Below are 23,645 nucleotides of genomic sequence, written 5' to 3' on the forward strand. Positions count from 1 at the left end.
TCCTGGAACAAGATGGCACTCCAATATTGGATTACAGTTTGATGTCGAAATATACTTCATCAGGAACAAAAAAGCTATGCCATTCATTAAATGACCGGTCAAATTTATGTATGATTGAGGTCAAGGTCATTAATACAAAAGATTAACATTTGCTCTTGATTTATTTTTATAAAATCATATGTATGAATAAATATATATACCGGTAAATACAATTTTTTTGGAGGAATAAATCTATGTCTTGCAGTAAAATCAAAACTGACTACCTAAATTATAGGAAATCAAGTTTCTAATGAACACAAAATCACAGGAAATGCTGTATAATGCTGATGCATGTAATCAATATCATTTACAGAAATTAAAAAATTATCAACAAAATATCATCCTAAAATATGAACTCTATAAAATGATTTCTCAGTTTCTTTAATTAGCAGTTATATGAATAATGCACATGCATAATTTCATATTCTTTAATTGTTTAAACATCCTTCAGTAACTTCTCTCCCCCGAACAGTTCAGGGGGGAGGTCCTTCCACTGGGGGTAACTGGTCTGTGTTCCTGGGGACTGGACAGTAATTCCTGCAATCCTATTAGCTCTATAAACTGACTCTGTAAGTCCTAACTCTGGTTTGGTGGCAAGGAACACTGCTAAAGAACCACAAAATGCATCTCCAGCTCCCTGCAAGATATGATATTGATTTAAACTTCAAAAAATTGTTCCAGATATCTTCCTTATATTGCAGTAAAAGTGGTTGATTGTGTCAAAGTTCAAGTTGATATACACTGTTTACCTTTTGTGGTCTATTTCTAATTTATACACAGTATTATTTATCCTGACCAACTTTCATTATCATTATAAGTCTCATGTGCAAATATTTAACTGCTGTTAAAAATGCAATTTCCTGGTACATGTATCAACATATTTAAAATGTTAATATTTTCCTGCTGTCAGGCAGTTTGTTATCTTTAAATGTTCTTTATAAAACTTGGAAAAAATCTTAAGTCATAAACTTCACACTTGGACAACAAGACTCGGAGATTAGCCATATTTTAGATCTTACTGTGGTGTCCACTGCTTGGACTTGAGGAGAAGGAATGTGGACAGCCTCCTTGTCCCCCTTGCTCATCACAACAGCACCATTTTCTCCCAGAGTCACAATAACTACTTGACAACCTTTCTTCAGAATGGACTCAGCTGCAGATTTGGCCTCTTGGACTCCAGGTACTTTCAGTCCTGTGATTATTTCTGCCTGAAGAAATAAGTGTGTTTTTAAAAAAGGATTTATAAGATGAAGTATTTTAACAATACTGATCCTAGTAACACTGAAGCACTCCTTCTTTAATTTTTACAGGTTTTCTTGATGTAGTTCTTTTGTTCCAATTACATATTAATGATAATGTCCTGATTACGATATTCACTTATTCAAAAAAAAAAAAATCTTCAGCTACATGCACAGTACTTTTATTTATTTCAGGATAAGTGCATTATAGACTTCAATCATCTCAAAAAGTAATTAAGTACAGGATATTCTTAGAACTTTTTTGTGCGGGGAAGGGGGGGGGTTAAATCTGTTCAGTCAGTATTATATACCATTTCAGGGAGAGGTTTGGTTTTTTGATACCTTACCTCCGACTCGTTGACAACAAGAATATCACAGTACTGGAAGTACTCATCCAGACCTGTTGTTGCTGGTGCCATATTGAATAAACTTCTTACTGGAATTATTCAAAACAAAATGTGTAAAATATGATTTAAGTGTAACAAATTAGATGTTTTGAATTGTTAAGAACAGACTATAAGAATGCTGTTAAATAATTCCTCAATGAGAAATTCATTTTTGTTAAAATGATTCAGTCTGTACATTATTTCCATCAAAAGAAAAATGTGCTCAAGGGAGAAAACTCAGGAAAATAATTTGCTTACTTTTAAATGATTGTGCCATTTTAAGAGCTTCTAAGGTCACTTTGGGATCAATTTCTAGATTGCACAAAAGGATTTTAGAATTTTGTATTAAATCTTTAGCTGCCATTAAGTTTTCCATTGTTACATAATCATTGGCTCCTTTCACAACCACTATTGAATTTTCACCTGCAAAACAAAATATTAAAATCTCATGCTCTTTCACATATAAGTAAATTTCTTTAACTTTCCACTTTAATTGCTGAATCTTTACATTGTGGTTGTATAATCAAAGATTCCATGCAAGTGAACAAATGAGTATCACCATTATATTGTTGATGAAATTGTGAAATAGTAGCTAACAAAGCTTACCACTTTCATTGACAAAGATAGGAGCCACTCCTGTGGCTGCCTTGGATGTGGTACCAACATGGCTGATATCAATATTGTTTTTGATGAGATCCAACTTGTACTCTCTCCCAAAGGAATCTTCTCCAACCTAAAATACAAATTAGAAATTCATCAACAGTTAAAGTACACATGTACATGTAGCCATGGGTTATTGATGAAAAGAATCCAACTGTTATATCTATCTTGATAGTAAATGTGAACACATCCTAACATGTAATATACCTTTTTCTATTATGTTATATAGATTCCTAATGCATTTGAGTGTTAACAAACATATTTTTATCGTCAAGTATGTTGAAGAACATAGTATTATAATCATACTGTATGTGACAAAGATAGGTAGACTCATCCTCACAATGTCAGGGGTCTTGCGTCAACTTGTTGCCATGGGACCACTGACAAACTTCATTCATTTATTGGGGGGGGGGGGGGGGGGGCTTGCTTCTCTCATTGAGAAGCACCAATCAAATAATTGAAGTAGACAGATAATGTAAGCAGAAAGGAATCAATTGACATCTAAAATGAAAGCATGACACATTATTTATCGAGGAAAGGCTTAATGTGATTGGTTGATAAGAAAAACCAGAAGTCTCTGATGAGACTGTAGCTCTACTGGTTTGTACTTATAACAAGGAAGATAAAAGCAGCACTTGAACTTGAAACTTTGCAACAGCAATAAATAGAAAAATGATCCCTGGTTTAGTCTCTTTTTGTGGCAAGATTTATTGCAATCCTCATAGCTGTAAAACGGAGTAGCCTTTTAAAAGAATCTTACAGAAATTTCGATTTTAGTAACCATGGCAACATCATTCAATAAAATGAAAAAAAAAATAAAGACAATTATGTATCTTAGTGTAGTCTAACTGTGTGCCAAGTTATACCGAAATCAGATCAAAACTGTAGGAAAAGTAATATTTTGAAAGTATTTCAAGGAAATTTCTATTTTTAGTAACCATTGCAACATCATTCATCGAAATCAAAAACCGATACACAAAATTATGTATCTTAGTGTTGTCTGCTTGTGTGCTAAGTTATATTGAAATCAGACCAAAACTGTAGGAGAAGTAGCGTTTTGCAATTACTTATCAGAAATCTCTATTTTTAGTAACCATGACAACACCATTCATCGAAATCAAAAATCGATATATAGAATTACGTATCTTAGTGTAGGCTACTTGTGTGCCAAGTTATATCGGAATCAGATCAGAACTGTAGGAGGAGTATCGTTTTGAAAAATTGTTTACAGACGGACGGACAGACAGACAGCTCGACAGACGGATGGACGACGGACACCTTACTATCGCATAAGCTCTTCTGGTCTCTGACCAGTAGAGCTTACAAGATTTGTAATTTTCCTGAAAGATGTCACTGCGGTCAGCCTGTAAGATATTGAATGAAATTTGTCAAGGGGCAACGAATTGCCACAGGACCCCTGATGTTGTAAGAAAGAGATAAATTAATAAGCAAGTAAAAGTAGCATACCATACTAATGAGAGCAGTTTTAGCACCAAGTCTGGCAGACATCACAGCAGGGTTGGCACCTTTACCACCAAAGCCCTGGGAAAATTTGCTTCCAAGTATTGTCTCCCCTGCTGCTGGCAGTCTTGGAACATAGCTGCAGATGCATATTTTAACAAGTAGTAATTAAGACTTCAACTTCATGTTTAATTTTAAAGATCAGTATAATATGTCAATTATTTGTTCTGAAACACATTAATAATTGTTTTTGCAGTAAGGCAAAAACGACCATTTGAATGGAAATTTCCGTTTAGTTTTGGCATACAAAGTTTCGATGTAGATTTTCTAGTTTTATCCCATGTTTACCCCTTTGTCCCGTGGATATGACTCATTGGATATTTTTTTCATAACCCACAGTTAAGTGCAGTTGTGACGTCACAATGGTTTTTGCGTTAGAGTAATGAAGTAAAAGTGGAGTCCTATATAAAACTGTAAAACATTTGGTTGTGAAGTATTAAACATGGGGATAAAAAGAATCTCCCATGATTTGTAGTTGGATATGACTTTTATCCAACTCGTTGTGTGTTTTTATCCCCTCGCCAAGGCTCGGGGATAAAAAACACACAACTCGTTAGATAAAAATCTTATCCAACTACAAATCATGGGAGATCCTATATTTATACTGTAGGATAACGCGCTGCACTGACAGAGGCGGTGGCAATGATTAACGTGGACAATAATTAATACACATCGTAGGTAAAATTTGTTAGGAGAATTCTGATTGCGGAAAAATGTGTATTAAAGACCATGGGATGATGGTTCTGGTTAGAACTAGAAGTAGCAATCCGGCCAGGGGGTGGAGTGGGGAATTCAGTTTACAATTCTGCCAACCCTTTCCTAACTTTAATCAGATGATTTACAAAAACTTAACACTATACATATTAATGCACAAATAAGGCTACTTGCCTCACAAGATCTATATTGCAGCTACCCACAACTACCACGTCCATCGTCTATTATGAGTGAAAGTGAAAGTAATAAAATTAGGAGCTCAAATTAGGGAGTATCTTTAAATTCGTAAAATTTAGTCGTTAGTCCTTAGTGAGATATTCCTTTAAGTACTGTTCTTAAAGATTAAAACAGTTTAAAATCATACTAGTTATACATATGATAGTAATATATATACATAATTTATCCAGAAGCATCAATATCACTTCACCTATAAGATTCACATTTTGAGACTTTCCCTTAAGTAAAAGTAATAGCGGAAGTAGCTCTCACAGATTTGCAGAAACTATCGATCTGTGCAGCAAAGAGGCAGTCAGTCCTCAAACACAATGTCTTTTGATAAATTTAAACCAAAGTATAAAATACATGCGGAAACGGAGAATTATTTCAAAATAAGAGCTGAAGTCGGAGCGAAACCCTATGATCAACTAACGGTAGAGGAAGCTAGGGAGGGTAATATTGCGAACGCCAAAAGGTTTGCTGGCACGACGGAATTTGAAGGCACCGTGAAAGAATTCACAGTTCCATCAAAACAGTGCAGTGATGGTAAGTTCTCAGCGACCTGTCTTAAAAATGGAATTTCATTTAATTTATGCATTACATATGAATTTTTATTTTTAAATAGCATGCATGTTTTGTTTTCCTATCGACGTACTGATAAACATTCATTACTTAGCCTGTTTTCTTTATGATTAATGTTTTTATTTGTAAGTAGGCGTGGCCATGTATTAGGTATTGGTAGTATATGTTTACACCTGACAGTTCAAGACTATGATACCATTTGCCTGCTTGCAAATGCTTAGTTAGTAATAGTTGAATGTTCTTCAATTGATGCATCATTTACTTACATATGTGAGGGTCTGATAAAAAGGGTTTTTCATCCTTTATGATTCTGTAATGAGCATCCTCTTCGCTTATTATGTTGAATAATAATTAAGCTACCTAGTTTGATTTCTTGATATAAAACATTGCTTACGGTTAATAAATTTGTTCTTTAAAGTCATTTCCATTTTCCCTAATGATAATTAAGGAACCTTCAATAGAATATGAAATGTTCTGTGTATTTTATTAGATACTTTTTTCAGTAATATTGTTTGAGTCTTTTCTTTTTCTTTTTTAATGAGAATATGTTTAGGTATGAGATAATCATTGCACACGTAATTGTTTAAAGCATTTGAATTGCCAATTACCTTCTAGAACATTTTACTTATTATAGACATCTTATTTTCAGGAATACCAATCACAGTGTACAGATCTAAGCAATGTGACCTGTGTGTGGCTCCCTCTGTGTTTGTATATTTCCATGGAGGGGGGAACGTAGTGGGATGTAGACAAACCGTGGACATTATCTGCAGAATTTTCTCCAGGTATGAATACAAGTAAATCAGTTTTTTTCTTTTTTTTCTTTTTTTTGGTTGCTTTATCAACCGAATGATGTGAAAGTACATTAAACCAGTAGAACCTAATAACTCCACTCACCTTTGATCAGTCAAATAAGGATTGTCAAATGAAAGAAGCAATTAAGTTTTTGTCAGCTGGACTGACAGCCAACGTAATTACTGAATATTGAACTTTACTTCCACTCTGTTAATTTTAATATTAATTCTTATGCTGGTTTCAGGAAGCTGATCTATAAAGTTGCAATTTACTGAATAGTATGTGAGCAAGCAATCAAATGCTGTTTGAATTAATTTTTTTTCCTTTCAATCAGAACATTCAATATATTTAGAGCAGCACTGGTAGTATTCAAAAGATGTGTGACAATTTTGGATATGACTATTTTGCAATTTTGATTAAACAAAAGGTAGGACAACAGAAAACATCAGTCATACAATATATAGTCAGACATAGTTATCCTGAATTCAATAGGAGTGAGAAAAAACTTTGAGATATCTGAAGATTTAAGATATCAAGGGTATAAGTGGTTGGGGACTTTCAATTAAATCACTTCGACCTATCCATGGTATTTGAGATATCAGTGTTCGAGATACCAAAGTTCAACTGTAATTGAAAAGCCTAATAGTCAGTCTGAGTTATGAAAGTGTTTACATGCCCATACATGCATTTGTCAGGGTTAGAAACTCCCTGAAATAACAACTCGCAAATAATTGCGAGTACCAAGAAAGTGAACTCGCAATTTTATAAGACTACTCGCAGTTTTCATATAAAGTTAAATTTAAATAAATTAAATACATGTAACTTAAGGAAAAAGTAACTACTGTACAATACACAAAATACAACTACAGTGTGACTTTTATTTAAATTACTGATTTAAATCAAAAGCATTGTGTTCTGTCATATTATATAATTTTGCTACAGTTTCAATGCAAAAAAAATCACCTCGCAAGTTTTTGCGAGTTACCTAATTTTTAACTCGCAATTTGGGAATACTAACTCGCATTTTGCGAGATGTATATAGTGAATTTCGAACCCTGATTTGTAAAGACATTTTCATGAATAATTTGGAATATAAGTATTGCTGACAATTAGGGTGAAAGAAGCATTCTAACTGTTGGCCAAAAGAAGATGCTCTTTGCTTTAATTAAATTTGATGAAATTAATGCTTAAACAATAATCATGCTTGGACAAGAAATATTCAGTACTTGTCACACTGTTTGAAAGGTTAATGTGACAAAAATTTACATGCAAGCAAATACCACAACCATATGAAAGGTCAAACCATCAAGGAAATTGTACTAATTCATTTAAGATTTTTTAATATAGTTTTTTCCAATGCTATCTGTAGCCCTGTGCCAATTAAAATATGTCTTTTAATTAGTACTTCCATGGTCCTGCAGATTCAAAGTATATTATACGATTAATTCAGGGACTCAAAGAGTGCCCCTGCCAATTAAATATGTCTTAAAATATGTCTTTTTAATTAGTACTTCCATGGTCCTGCAGATTCAAAGTATTATACAATTAATTCAGGGACTCAAAGAGTGCCCCTGCCAAAGAAATTAATCAAAAATTATGCAAATAATTTTGAGTGTGAAAATAAAATATCATGTTAAGAATCATTTATTTGTCATGTTCATAATTTAATGCGCAGTGCATGAAACTTCCACAATTCATTGAACCATTCCTTGCTCCTTCTTGATAAAAAGCTTCAATTTATTTCATTTCTACTTCTATCAAAATTTCTTTTACTTCATTGAAAGGTGTTCTTTATTTTGTTTATATGTGTAGCCTCAATGTTTAACTTGTTTAAATCTTTGCATTGATGATGATTGAAAGATAAGAAAACTTGGTGTTTACCAAAATAGAGATATCTCCACAGTAGTCTCTACAGCTTTTATGTTACTCAGCTCTTGTGTGAGGAATTTGTTCATTAGTTCCGACTGCCAAACTTCCATATAACAAATATTTGTAATGTTTTATTGTTTCTGACGTGACGTTTGTGTTTTTATTTGTAAACATCCATATCCATTGGCGGAGTTGATATACTGCAGAGCAATTGACATGGTTTACATTTTTCACAATAAAAAAAACAGCATTGGTTATCATCTAGCATATCAGCCAGCCACCAGTGGGTTCACTGACATTTGTTTACAGCAAGTGTGTTCAATGCTACAAATGTGAAGTATTCTTTATTGTTCATCAGTCTTACCTAAGAGTCGGTACCTTAAGCTGTCATCAGGGCAGTTTGGTCAAGGTTAATATGGGCCAAATTTGAACTTTACAACTAATTATTTAATAAAATTACATAATTTATCTCTCCACTGAGATTTAATTCTTTTTATGTGACCTTTAAATTTCTATCTTAAATACAAATTAGTCTGTATAAACTATTGGGTGAGATTTACCACGATTTAACGTCAAGATTTTGGTCCAAGTTGTGTTAGTGATGTGATTTTTTATTTTAGGGGGGCCGGATTATTAATTTAGTTAAAAAATTATTATATTCCCGATTTAGGAGGCTGAGATTTATTTAAATATTTAAAGTACAATCTATACTGAGTAAACAATATTATTTATCTATTTAATTACTACCATGTAGTTATGAAACCCAGGGGTTAATAAAATATTAATTTGCCATTTATTTTTAGGTCACCTGAGTCACTCAGGAGACCTATTGCTATCAGTTTTTGTCTGTTGTCGTGCATCGTGTTACACTGCATGCATGTTCCTGTGAATTTTTAACTCGATCAAAAGAATTTATAAAAGGTGCTTGAACTCTTTGTAGATTAAAAATGACAGGATATGTGCTTTTAGGATCATTCAGTATCACACAGTGATTAAAGAGATGAATACAGTATTTTATTGTTTGCAAGCCTGCCTAATAAAGAAAGAGAATTTAAAGTTGCTTTTATAAGCTTGAGTATTTTACTTTTCTTTCAACATCATAGAAATCATGTCAGTCCATATGGTTTGAAATGTTTTTCATGTAATATTTATTGGATTGCCCCTTTTATTTTATTGATGGTCAGGTAATCTCTCTTTTATTTTGCAGAGATGCCCCTTGTGTGGTGGTCAATGTAGAATATCGTCTTGCTCCAGAACATAAATGGCCAGCCAACCATGAAGATGCCGTTTGTGTTGTCCGTTGGGTGAAAATGAACAAAGGTCTTTTAGGTAATAAAATGGCTTCCAGGATAAATTGAAAGAAATTTTATTTAGATAATACATGTATATTTTTGAACTGATCTTTTGAATAAAAAAAAATAAACAGAGCTAGTTGTCACTATATTGTACAGGATATAGTTTTCTGACTAAAATACACTAATTGTACAGGAAGCTAGCTCTTCTGTGGTAGATGATAGCTGTCTTGTAACTTATAATTACCTATACTGTTTTACTTGAAGCTAAAATCAAGAAGGGTATATTTATTAGGACAATGCATGCTAATAGGTAAAATCAGCATACCGGTAAATGAATCACATTATTTTTCTACCCTATAGACACATCCAATTTTCTATCCACATGCAGTTTCAAATATTTTGTAATACATGAAGTTACACCCTACATATTATTCAGTTCATCCATGAATGTGCATTAATTATTTACAACTCATATATCTCAGATAAATTTTGCAGGGACTCTGGTATTTTAAAGAGCTTTTGCGTGATAAATATAAAATGATATTGTTGTGCATACAGTTTAACTTTATATAAGTTATAGTCTGTCCCATGGTACCAAGATCATCCACTTTTTGCAATATTAAATCTCTATTCTCAAAATACATAAATATACAGGCTTTCAAATTAAGTTCAATTTGACAACAGATATAATTTTTCCCCAAACTTTTTGCTTTGATAGGAAGCTAGCATAGGGTTCAACTGGTATACTGACATGGAAGGAAATTCAAAGTCTATGAGGATTTAAAGTAGCTAAAATGGCAGCTACTTCAGAAAAGAAATCCATTATTATTCATGATTATCAGATACTGGATGTCAATAGCATAATGATGTACATGTGGTACACATTTAGAAACAATTTAAATCTCACTCTCAGATAATTTATGGAAATATACGCTTGGTAGCAATGACCAATTCAAAATTTAAATGGAGTATCTCAGTGTAGACTTTCAAAAATCGTTTCATACATGTACCATGTTACGATGGCCGACAGCGGCCGCCACTTTCTGCTAATTTGTTAAAGAAAATTTACAAAAACACTGTATAATGTCAATATTTAAAACAGAAAGTGGCAGCCGCTGTCGATCATTGTACTCAGTTGTAAATAACCATTTTGCTAAAACCTGGTTTGGAAATGATTAAGCTTTAATGTTTAATCATATTTTCTCTGAAAACAAATCAAAATTTATTTCATAGTATTTAAAATGTGGTGGAAGCCCTTATGTGGGGCAGACTATAAAACAGTCTAATGAAGTTGGTCATTGGCAAATAAAAATGCATTTTTTATGCTTGTACAGAAAATGTTCCAAGATAATCCTTTAAAAAAGTAATTTTGCTAGTTCCTCTGGTAAAAGAGATATTCTCAAGGTAAACAGGCAAATTTTCTAAAACCTCTGTAATTTTTTCTTGATTTTTTTTAATATATATTTTTCGTCTACCATGGCACTTACTAAAAGTGTAAGAAAAGCACTTAAAGATATTTTTAAATGGCTAGTTAAATGCTTTGTCATGGTATAGGACGTAGATCATACTAATAATTTATCAAAAATGAATACTATTCAATGCCATTTTAAAAGAGATGATAAAACACTGAAATAATGCACCAGTGTTTATTTCTTACCATGTAAATATGACACAGACACCTTGTGAACAGAATGTTTGAGTTCATTGAATTGAAGAATGTAGGCCCTATTACCTTAGACTAAAAACCTATAGGAAAATTATGGCAAAAAAATTCAAATTTATTTTTGCTATTACTGGTAACTTAAAGCTGAGCACGATTCGTAAAAGGAAGAGTTGTCAGTATATTTTTCTTCTCTAGACTGTCCTTCTCCAGCCCCTATACATGTATAAGCCTCAGCCTTGTTCACGATTCAATGCATTTGTCTTCACAGATTTCACCTGAGCACATGTCTCCATCTTTGTCATTGTGATATACTTTGGCGGGACAAAAATAACCTCTGTAAGCCTCTGCCACATCGGGAAAAAAAAGTTAAGAAAGATATTCAGTAACAGTTGCACAAGTCAATGCATTACAATCATGAAAAAGTGAAATAAACAGAAAGCACATTCAGTGAAATAAAATGCAAACAAAAGGAACAGCATAAGATATACATGTACTACATGCTGCAGCAACCAGCTAAAAGCAATCAGGTAACAAATGCAAAGGGTTTATATACCCCAGTGCTGATATAGGAGATAGGAAAACTAATATGGCCTATGCATATTTACGAGTCGTGTTCAGCTTTAAATTAAAACTTTATTTATTGTATATATTTAGGAATCTTGTATCAAGTTTTGGATTGGGATTATATGCACTGCTTCATTATAAGCAAATATTCCCATAATTAGTCAAGGTCTATTAGTGGTGTTCCAATCATCGATTATAATCGAAAATCAGTCAATTGCTGGCATAATCCAAGTGCTCGATTACAAAATTTTTATTCCGATTAATCAGGTTATTTATTTTATTTTACAAGCGTAATAGTTTTTAAGCAGAATATTCGAGCCACGACTTGTCTTTTTACTTATTCGTGTATCGTAATGGACAAACAGACATACACGGGTAACAACGCTCATTCCCGGGTATGGACGTACTTTGGATTCTACAAAATGAACGAAGAACCAGCTGGACTAGATAGAATGTTCTATCTTTAAAATGATATTGTCCTACGGACTAGGGCTTGTCCTGAGACACAGTTAGATTATTCTAACTACAGCTGGACAACCACAGAAAGTAGTTATTCACCATTCTTACCATTTAATAAACTAAAATTGACAGACTTTGTAAATGTTTAATTATAATCGATAATTAGTTAGTTACAGTAGCCCGATCATTGATTATGAAATTCTTACCGATTCCCATCACCAGGGTCTATACAAGTTTGACTGTATATACACAGTGCTTTAACAGGTGCCAGTAGTGAAAGCATTATTGGAGTAGGAGGGAACAGTGCTGGTGGTCAGATAGCAGCCATGGTGTGCCACTATGTAGAGGGCATAGAATATCAGGTATTCTCTGATTGGTTATTATTTTATGAATAGGTGCAGTGAATGAGAGCACAGTGGGGGTGGGAGGAGACAGTGCAGGGGGACGAATGGCAGCCATGGTTTGTCATGAATTGCATGAAATAGATTACCAGGTAATAACAGGGTGGATTTAATTTTCTGTTTTAGGTGCGGTAAACCGCAGCACAGTAGGGGTAGGTGGGGATGGAGAGGGGAGTCGCATGGCAGCTCTTGTTTGTCATGAGGTCCCAGATTTGGGGTATCAGGTAACATGCATCAAATTTCATGCAAGTGCTGCATGACTGCATGTTGTGTCTACTCTTCAGTTTCAAGTTATTATTTTATTTTGGGTTTATTTGATTTTATCAAATGCAGTGTATACATTTTTAGCTCCCCTTAAAAAAGTTGGGGAGCTTATGTAATACCCTTGGCCTCTGTGTCCCAGGTTAAAGTTTTTGGAGCAGGTTTGTACCATTGTAACTTTAAGCTCTTCCTAGACCAATCTTGCAATCCATTAATCCAGATGAGTGACCAGGTTAGTTTTTGGAGCCTGTCTATTCCCAAGTAACTAAAGCCTTTTGACGACTTTTAAAACTTGCATGGATGATGCTTGTAGAGATCGATGCACACTACCAGACTTGCATTGGGTGCTGAATCTGATCTACTTAACAGGACAGGTTAAGTTTTTGGAGCAGGATTATAAGTTTTGACAAATTTTGCATGGATGATTCATCTTGGAGATGAAAACTAACAGGCTTGCTCTGGATTATGGATTTGACCTACCTTTTTTGTTTTTTTGGATGAGTGACCAAGTGACCAAATTAAAGTTTTTAAAAGAGGTTTGTTCCCAGGTTACCACAAGCCCTATGCTGACAAACTTGCATGAATTATGCTTAGTTATGCACACTACCAACTTGATATGGATGTTGAATCTTGCATTTTATGGGTGATTGAACAGAAAAAGTTTTTGGAGCAAGTCTATTCCCATATGAATTGAAAATCCTACCTAGCCAAAACTTTCATAAATTTTCATCTATGGGATGCACACAACCAAAATACTTGTATTGTGTGGGACTTTGCCTTCCTTAAAAATAACATTTGTCAAGATGAGCTATTTAATCTTTGATTACGTATGTTGTTTTTTAACATTACTGAGTTCCAAATATTGTAATTCATAATTAACAAAGATAAATTTTCACTATAGAAATATTTGATAAAAGTGCAATATTTCTTGACCAAACATTATACATGTTTTGAATCATTGCAAGTCAAATTTTAAATAGAATTCAGTATGGCATCAGCAGTTCTTTTTTAAAAATACATTATTGTTTTCATTTATTCCCCAGATTTTTGTAGGAAAGTTACAATTATTTTTTGAGGGGGGATGGGATATATACTACTGTATACAGGGTTATTTTCGCCCCGTCTTATTTTCGCTCTTTTACACCTGCAAATGATTTTGCCCCTTTTTGAATTCGCCCAGACACAGTTCTGTTTAAGAAATAATGCTGTTTTCTTTGAATTCACCCCGTTTTAAATTTGCCCAATTGCGACGAGGGAGAAAGGGGCGAAAATAAAATGTGGGCGAAAATTTCCCTGTATACAGTAATTTAAGTATATTTTAATCACAAACCATTTCCTTTATATGTAGTATTAATTTTTGGTTCATGAAATTTTTCTCTGCCTTTTTAATGTGGCTTTCTGTTTTATTTAAGATACATCATTTTTAATTTCACATAATGATCATATGTTACTTGCATCAAAACAAACAAAAACAATAAAATTCTAAGTCTGAGTCATACTTATTGAATGTTTTTAATTGTTTATCATTGATTAACACAAGTATCAACATGATCTTAATAAACTGTGTATTCCTTTTGGTTTTCTTTTTGTTTTTAATCTACTGGACAGGAAATAATACACATAAACATTGTAATTTATCATTTTCTTAGATCATATTGATGTGTTTCAAATAATCTGTAGCATGGTATGTAAAATCACAAGATACATGTATTCATTATAAATGCTTGGTCAATTAAAGAAAATTGCTATAAAAATGCTGGTATGTAGGGATGTACACCATAGTTTTATGTTCAAGATAATCAACTCTACAGCTAAAAATAGAAAAAAAATTCTAGGCAACTGTAAATTGCACAAAATGATACAAATATTAATATTTTTCCGTATTTTTTGGAATCCTTTTCTTTGATTTATAATTCCTTCCTATTGTGCAGGTGCTTGTGTACCCAAGTGTAGACCTGAGGAGAAATTACAAGTCATCTGAGGAATTTGCAGAAATGCCTGGACTCACGAAAAAGATGGTTGACTGGTAATGGCCCATTTATATCAAAGGAATTTGTTGCTGAAATTCATTATTCCCCCTTATGCTGCTTATTTTTCATTGTTTATTTTCCCATGTAAAGAAAGTTAGTTTAGTTGGAGAGTAATTCATTTTATTTAGCACTTCAGCATCTTTCTACAAATGGATGCATTACCTTGGGTTCAATCGAGTTCTGAGCAAAGGGTTTGCAATTATTATATACATTTACTTTGAAGTAGTATGTATGCTGAAAGGATTTTATTTTAGGTTTACAGAGAAATACATAGATGAAAAAGATATAACAAATCCTAAAGCTTCACCAATACTTCAGAAAACCTTCAGGGGTCTCCCTCCAGCATTAATTTTCTTAGCTGAACTGGACCAGAATCGTGATCAAGGTTACGGTAAGATGGCCTGACATGGTGAAATGTTTATAACAAATAATCTGTATGTTCTAGGTTTATGGACCACTACATTGATCGTTCAGAATTTGGCAATGCTAGGGCTTCACCTCTGCTTCAAACTAACTTTAACACTCTGCCACCAGCCTTAGTTATCATAGCTGAACTTGATCCACTGAGAGATGAGGGTATTGGTAAGCATGCAGTAATGTACTGTCAAAAGGATCACTTCGTATAAAGTCTAAAGTCTATATATCCAGCATGTGCAGGAATTTTTGGGGAATAGACTTTGATAATGTATTATATATATGCATGCATACATCAATAAATATTTTTGTATGTAATTCACATGGTTCTGTATTTTCATACATGTGTTTCTTCACAAAAATTATAACCTTGTAAGTAAAATGAGGTCATTTACCTAAAATACATCTGAAAATTAATGAACCTAATGTTCATGGAAAAATTCTTTGAACTTCAGTTATGATGTCACTATTAAGATTGTAATAGATCACAATTGTTTACGAAGGGGGAATTCAGAATACTTAAGATTAATAATTGAGAAATTTTTTGTTTAAAATCTGAGTGATCTTTTTGTCATCCATTGGTTTTTTTTTAACAATTTGGTGATTACTTTGTGCACTCACTGCACTGTCATCTAATAATGAAATAATATCCGAGTTTCAAATAAGCATATTTACTAAAAAAATATTTTATTTACATTGTAATTGCAACCAATGATCTTTATGTATCTTTCTTTAAGCTGCATTGACTGCTTATCTTTAGATTTCACTGAATAAAGTACAGTTGTAACTTGTATCTCAGGAATGAACAGTACTCACATAATCCACTTAAGCTTGTGCTATAGGTTAATACATTTAATATTTTATTACTTTGTACTTCATGGTGAAAGAGTATAGCTTTGTTAGAAGCATTTTTTAACTGTAGTTTACAGACATAATATTTTATAACATATACCTTTAATCTCTTATCTTACCTAATAGTACTCATGGTATTAAAGGGAAAAAAGTAAAATTTTTGATAAAATATATATACAGTTTTATTATCTGCACTTTTTGAGTCACATGCATGGAATGGCAGACACACATAGATCTCTTTGTCCAGTGTCTATCTGTCCATCTGTCTATCTGGGAGGAGTCTCACTTTCACATAGAAGCCCAGAACTCTTGACATATTTCATCACAGCACTCTTTTTCCCCCAGTTTTGAACATGAATTGACCTTTTAAAGTCCCAAGATGTATTTTTGCATAAAGTTTCACATTTGAAAAAAAAGATTTCTAAGCTTTCTTTTGATGTGTATTCTTCCCAGACAGACAGATAGATGAACAAAGGGAGAGGCAATTGACAGTGTGATCCATACCTGTCTGCCATGCTATGCAAGCAACAATAAAAACAAAACAAATTTTAACTACACAGTCTTTCAAGTCTTAGAATCAAAAACATCTGAATGAAGGATAGTAATTTGATCAGACTTTTTCTCACATTTCATAATGCTGTTGTATGTTTCCAGCATATCATGAGAAACTTAAAGAAGCAGGAGTAAAGTCCCAGTTATTTACTGTTAAAGGAGTCACACATGGATTCTTCCACCTACCAGGTAAACATAATGAAGTATTACAGTACCTACTAAAGACTCTAGTGCTTTGGGATTTTTTTTTTAAATTTATTTTTCTTGACATCCTTTATAAATATTATCTCATTTGCCAAGTGACTTTAACTTTTGAGATAACCTTGGATAAATATTATCTCACAGTCCAGCACAGTTCTGGCAACAGCATATAAAAGTTAAAAATGTTTCAGTCAAGTAATCCAGGATAATACCAATGCATATTTTCAAAATCTCATAGTACAGCAACCATGGCAAGTTAAAATCATGACAGATTATCAGGCCATGCAGAATAAGGTACTAAAAGTTCAAATTCAGTCCAGTTTAGATTATCATCATAGCACAATTTCAACATCTCATGACATATAGATCTTGGTGCTTGAAGTATGACCATTTGGTTATGTGCAGTAACATACTTAAGTTTGAATTCACTCCACTCAATGAATATAGTCTTTATGAGTGATGTTCTCTACAAAGTTTGTGACAAACAGACAGACACTTAGGTCAAAAACATCTTCTCCATGTATAAAAAATGCATAAGTAGAGTACCATATCCAAAAATCAACAAAGTATGATTAAAAGTAAATATATGTACTGGTATTTTTTTCAAAATATTGGAATAACAATTCCTGAAGTCAGCTGTGGTCAAAATTAAATTTTGAAGTCACCTGAGTTTCTCAGGTGACATACTGCTGTTTTTGTCGTCATTGTTAGTTGTTTGATGTCCATTGTGCAACATGCTCAGGACTGTCAAAAACTTTCTGCTCTGCAATGATTAAACCAATTTTTATATCTATCATCTATGGGTCTTATGAATTTTTTTTTTGAATTTGATGGTTTTTGCTTATCTTGGGTCTCTGTGCAAGTACATGTAGAATAAATAAACCAAGATACAGTATACACTTTATTTAGGACACCTAATACAATTAAATTGTGTGCTATTTAAAATATTTTTAGGTCATTTTGAAGAATGTTGCCGTAGAGCCCACGAAAAAGTTTGCAAGTTCATCAAAGCTCATTCATGAATTTTAGATGAATCAACCTAACAGAGTGCTTCTTGGTGCAATGTAACTTTAGCAGTGACATTTGAAATGCTAGATTTAGAACAATTTATTCAGATTTTAGAAATACACCTACTCAGATTATACTCTTAAGACTGTAGCCTAGATTGTGTTATGCCTAATACAATTAGTGTATATTTACTTTGAACTATTTTGATAAATATATAACATATTGTGTAAATTAGCTTTGATATAAGAATTTACTAACCAGTGATATTCGTGTATGTATTATATGAATCTACTATATCTGTTGTGTATATATGGTTTGTATATATTTCAATTAGGAATTATCCAAATTTATTTTGCATAAATACTAGTATGTTAAAAATTTTCTCAATTCTGTCTCGATCTTTAATGTCATATTTTGCCATGGGCATGATATACTAAATCTAGTATGCCTTAAAGTGTAAGCTATTTCTGCTTTAATGAAAAAATATTGATAGGTTTTTTTTTTGGTTGTTTATTTCTTTTGTGGTTTATTTTTTAAATTTTGTGGTGTGGTTTTCTTCACAGAGTTTTTATTTTGGTTTGTATATTTTCCTTACAACATTTTGGAATATCTTTAAGACAATCTTTTTTTTTTAATTGGGATACAATGGCTCAATGATTTATTTATACATTGTATAGGAGTAAAATATTGTTTTGCTGTTTAAAATGATTGTAGATTTTTTTTTAAATTTATATTTAATGATTGTTTTGCATGGACCAATGGCTTGGATAAGCAGCTATCATTCAGTGTTCATTGAGTATAATACATTTTAATAGAGAGATGGGTTAATACAAAAATTGTCATAATGTTGTTTTAATAAAAGGCGCTTACACGTGATGATTAATTTTTTTGTTATGTGTTTAGGTTTTAAAAAAATGTTAATTGATAAAAGGACAGTCAAGAAGGGATTCATGATCTATTAGAAAACAGATTTTTTTTTAATTTTAAAGTTTGTGTTGCTTTTGACTTTTTAATTTTAGATAAATATACAATGTACATGCAATAAAATTCTTCAGATTCTGTGTGTTTGTCTTCCATAAGCTTTAATCATTCTATAATGTACTAGTCATATAATGTTTTTTTTTTTCTTTTTTACATTTTTGAATGAATAATGGAGCTTGTTCACTATATATGTGCCATTTTTTGTTACAATTTTTTAAAAAGTGAGCTATATTTTTTTTTTATGATTTAAGATTTCATATGATTTTATGTAGAATTTTTGGAACTATGCTCTCCACATACATAAATTGTTTTTAATTGTAACAAATGTTTAAAGTCTCCACTTTGTAACTCTCAATGTTCTTATTAAAAGTTATAATGCAGCAAGCTTTGCTTTACAATTAAAATTTGTTTAATTGTTAAAAAAGTGTTTTATGAGTCTTTGTTCTATATAGTGAACCCATGAAATTAATTACTTGCTTTGTTATTATCACATGAAATATGTTTCATTTGTGAAAGTTAAATTTTTGTAGTTCTGTAGGCTTGCCATTTTACTGTTATGCATTTAGGTAGCATTTTGATTCATTAAATGCTCTATACATAATTTCCAGGAGATAAAAAATGACTTGAAATTAAAACTATATAATCTACTGTCATATTGCATATACAGTTGTGTTCAAATCAGTATTTAAAAAAAAATTTGGTATATGACATGATTTACAATAATATTAAGAAAGTAGTTTGATCAGATATAATTGGTGTTGAATAAAAGACAATTTGTAGAGTACATAGTGTTTGATATTACCTTTAATAAGAAAACTGAATTTGCTTCAGATCTTAAGATATTTAAATCTTTTTTTCTGTTTGGTTGTATTCTGCTAATTTCAGGTTGAATTGGTGCTTTAAACATATTTCTGAAAATTATACTTGGCTATATGTTACACTTTTGTTTCATCACTTTATCTATATTTTACAACTTTATTGTCACTACAAATGTGCATAGAAATGGTAATGTAATTTTTTAAAAGTGTTTTGAAACAAAAATTGATATTTCAAACTGTTGATGATGTCTTGTGGATTAAATTTCTTAAGCAATAACTGTGACTTTATTGTAGTACGTTAAATTACATGCAGATTTCTTATCAACATTAAAAGTGACTTCCAGCTTCTGAACTTGGTTAAAGATGGTTTTTATGTAAATAAAACAAGCTTGTTCAGAGAATTTGTGTCCCCTGCTTAAGGGAAAAAGGAAGAATGTGGAAGAACTCGAAAAAAAAAATATGCAGATTGAGAAAGAAAAAAGTCAACCTTGACTTTTGGCCTTAAAGTCAATAGAGGTCTTTTTTAGGCTAAAGAAATTCAAGACCTTAAGTTTCATTGCAAAAACTTTCATAGAACTCATCATCTGAAAACTATGTATGCAAAGTATGAATTTCTTACCTTGGATTTTGAACTTTTGATCTCAAAATCAGAAGGCATCTTGTTTAAATTATATTGACTAAAGGTGTAAAATTTCAAGAGAACTAGAGTTATCACCAGGAAAACAATTTTTTGCAAGAAAAGAATTTTTCACATGGACCTTTTGATCTAAAAATCAAAAAGAGTCTGGGCTGTAGTGATATAAGTTTCATGAAAAAAGCTAAAGGAAAGGTAATCATCTGGAACCCCCCTTCTTTGCAGTGTATAAACTTCTTACCTTGACCTTGGACCTAAAAATCAAAAGGGTCACTAGGATTTACATACAATTTCATTGGAAAAGCTAAAAGAACATTGCAGACAGTTTGTATTTATTTCTTACTTCTGACCTTCAAATCAATAGGGGTCTTCTTTAAACCATAGGGAGTTATGATATTAAATTGTACTGAAAAAAGCTTTTTAAAAAACCCCCTAAATTAAGAATATAGGTCTTATTAAGCTCATAAGGAGTTGTGATATGAAATTTAATTGCAAAAGCTTAGAGGCTTTTTAAGACATTGCCCGGAAACGAAAGTGTCATACAACAGACAGAATGTATGAAATTATGACCTTGACTTTTTGACCTCAAAATCAATATGGATCTTTTTAGGCCAGGGGGAGTTTTGGTTTAAAATTTCATTGCCAGAGGTCAAAGGCTTTTTTAAGATATCACCAGCAACAAAAATGTTACAAACAGACGGATCACAGAGAGACGGACAGATTGACAGACCAAAACTAGTATCACCCACTTTGTGAAAGGTGACAAAAATTGCTCTATTCTACCGATAATTGCAGGGAAAGCTGCTTATTCATGATGAAGGCTATCAGCTTATGTATATTAATTCATACATTATAGTAAAACTTTCTTCAATGAATTAAGAATCAATATATAAGCCATGCTATTTTCACTGGAAGAATGTTGATATTTAGCTCTACTGGTTAAAGACAAGAAGAGCTTTTTCATGGGTAAAGTGTCCGTCGTCCATCATCTGTCTGTCCGTTTGTAAACAATTTTCAAAACGCTACTCCTGCTACGCAGTTCCACGGAAGCTCATTTAGGACCTATCAAAAATATTTTTGGATTCGATATAACGAATTTAATTCGTTGTAATTTCTTTAAATTCGTTATAAGGAATTTAATCTGTTATAACAAATTTGTTGAATTCGTTATAACGAATTCAAACATTTGTTAAAACGAATTAAATTCGTTTGAACAAATTCTAAAATTTGTTATAACGAATTAAATTCATTTAATTAAATTCAACAATCAGGGCCTATATATATATATATATATATATATATATATATATATATATCTATACTTATAAATTAATAAATTTTGCAAATAAACTCCGAAACGGATGCATCAGAGTTTTTACTTACTCCTCTAAGAATACACTAGATACAATATGATGTCCGTAAACTATATTTAGATTTCACTCGCATTGTAAGTATCGTGCATTAAATCAAATGTCTACTTTTATTTTCTATAAACAGCCATGAAATAGCAAAAACGTGAGTACGGTGGCGTTTCCGGTTGGCGGATCTAAGTTTCTGGCGATTTTCAATGAAACTGACAACAATCAATCGTTTATTCATTTCATAAAACGTCATCACTGAATTATTCAATCAAAACTTGATTTAAATGACATAAAAGAAATAAGTTGTGATAACCTATTAAAAAGGGAAATGTGCAAATAATTTTTGTCATTCACCGATCTTAATATTGACGGAAGCTTCTAGAACATCATATAGCATCGAGCCCGATGTTAAAAATAAAAACAAGACGATTATAGCTGCAGGAACATAAAAAAAAGAAGCTTTTGTGTGAATGGTCATTGAAATAATGGTAAATCATTGATAACACTTTAATATATTTATATATCGAAAGACTATTACATGTATGTAGTAGGTTTTCCTAATAAATTTATCGGTATAATGTGTATATTTTCCTTACTGAGAGCATCGTGGCAACGAACCCGAAGTACAATTTCTACTTCGTAATAAAATTGTTTACATGAAAAGAGAAAATTAATGAATAAAATATTGCTCATATACAATTAAAGCTGTAAAATTTCATGCTTTAATCAATACATTTCAGTTTTTTTCTGAATACAGTCTTTTGTATCAAATACTCGGCCTATTCATAGGGCGTTAAAAGCTAATTTTTACACTGGCACTTGCGTCTTGGTTTATATATATGTATGTACCTTATTGATATGTAAAAAAGGTAACGTACATTTTTTACATATCAATAAGGTACGTACGTATTTTAAACCAAGACCCAAGCACCTGTGAATTTTCACCCCCCCCCAAAAAAAAAAACAAAAACAAAAAAACCAATCAATTTATCAGTAAAATGTGCATATTCACTGCTTTTATCCTTGACGGAAATGAAACAAGAGGCCCATGGGTCACATCGCTCACCTGAGCACATTGGCTAGGCAAAAGCACAATCAGTTCAGTATTGAAAAGACCGGGAGGGGGGGGGGGGGGCTTGATGAATTTTAAACTACCTGATGATACTTCCATGTCAATATAACAAATGGCTTTGTTGTACTTGAGAAGATTTTTTAAAAAAAATTCTCATATATTCCTTTGTAAAAATTTGATCCCTCATTGTGGCTCCTCCGTATCCTAGGGGTCATCATTTGAACAAAATTGAATCTACACTACCTGAGGATGCTTCCATATCAATATGACTAAACATAGCTTTTCTGTTCTTGAGAAGAAATATTTTTTCTATATGTTCTTATGTAAAACTTTCCATCCCCCATTGGGCCCCATCCTACCCCTGGGGGTCATCATTTGAACAAAATTGAATCTACACTACCTGAGGATGCTTCCATATCAATATGACTAAAGATAGCTTTTCTGTTCTTCAGAAGAAGATATTTTCCTTTATATTTCTATGTAAAACTTTGATCCTCCATTGTGGCTCCGCCCTACCCCCGGGGGTCATGGTTTGAACAAACTTGAATTTACACTACCTGAGGATGCTTCCATATCAATATGACTAAACATAGCTTTTCTGTTCTTGAGAAGAAATATTTTTTCTATATGTTCTTATGTAAAACTTTCCTTCCTCCATTGGGCCCCATCCTACCCCTGGGGGTCATCATTTGAACAAAATTGAATCTACAATACCTGAGGATGCTTCCATATCAAAATGACTAATCATGGTTTGCAGTTCTTCAGAAGAAGATATTTTCCTTTATATTTCTATGTAAAACTTTGATCCTCCATTGTGGCCCCGCCCTACCCCCAGGGGTAATGGTTTGAACAAACTTGAATCTACGCTACCTCAGGATGCTTCCATATAAATATGACTCATCATGACTCTGCTGTTCTTGAGAAGAAGATTTTTAAAGATTTTTCCTATATATTTCTATGTAAAACTTTGATCCTCCATTGTGGCCCCGCCCTACCCCCGGGGGTCATGATTTGAACAAATTTGAATCTACACTACCTGAGGATGCTTCCACATAAATA

The 23,645-nt window shown here is 32.4% G+C and overlaps 2 protein-coding genes across 7 annotated transcripts; one reads left to right on the forward strand and one right to left on the reverse strand.

The window, feature by feature from the left end:
• Positions 1-142: 142 nt before the first annotated feature.
• LOC133183920 (ribokinase-like) lies at positions 143-4,814 on the reverse strand. The gene is made up of 7 exons (XM_061318800.1): positions 4,733-4,814; positions 3,791-3,923; positions 2,270-2,396; positions 1,922-2,086; positions 1,625-1,713; positions 1,059-1,247; positions 143-676 (listed from the first exon to the last, which is right to left on the reverse strand). The coding sequence occupies exons 1-7, from the start codon at positions 4,774-4,776 to the stop codon at positions 476-478; spliced, it is 948 nt and encodes a 315-aa protein (XP_061174784.1). The 5' UTR covers positions 4,777-4,814; the 3' UTR covers positions 143-475.
• A 197-nt stretch (positions 4,815-5,011) lies between these two features.
• LOC133183049 (ethyl acetate hydrolase-like) lies at positions 5,012-18,990 on the forward strand. Of its 6 annotated transcripts, none has more exons than XM_061317977.1 (8): positions 5,012-5,320; positions 6,006-6,141; positions 9,228-9,349; positions 12,266-12,363; positions 14,595-14,689; positions 15,139-15,275; positions 16,614-16,700; positions 17,667-18,990. In XM_061317977.1, exons 1-8 carry the CDS (start codon positions 5,104-5,106, stop codon positions 17,732-17,734), a joined length of 960 nt encoding a protein of 319 aa, XP_061173961.1. In that variant the 5' UTR covers positions 5,012-5,103; the 3' UTR covers positions 17,735-18,990. The 6 variants fall into 6 exon arrangements, with proteins under 6 accessions (XP_061173961.1, XP_061173962.1, XP_061173960.1 ...); XM_061317978.1 differs by lacking the exon at positions 12,266-12,363 and adding an exon at positions 12,397-12,494; XM_061317976.1 differs by lacking the exon at positions 12,266-12,363 and adding an exon at positions 12,529-12,626 and having other exon boundaries at positions 17,667-18,985.
• The last annotated feature ends 4,655 nt before the right edge of the window (positions 18,991-23,645 follow it).

This window comes from Saccostrea echinata, unplaced genomic scaffold, assembly GCF_033153115.1.
Source record: "Saccostrea echinata isolate AGI-Se365-2 ecotype Australia unplaced genomic scaffold, CSIRO_AGI_Sech_v1 ptg000009l, whole genome shotgun sequence".
Lineage (NCBI taxonomy): Eukaryota > Metazoa > Mollusca > Bivalvia > Ostreida > Ostreidae > Saccostrea > Saccostrea echinata.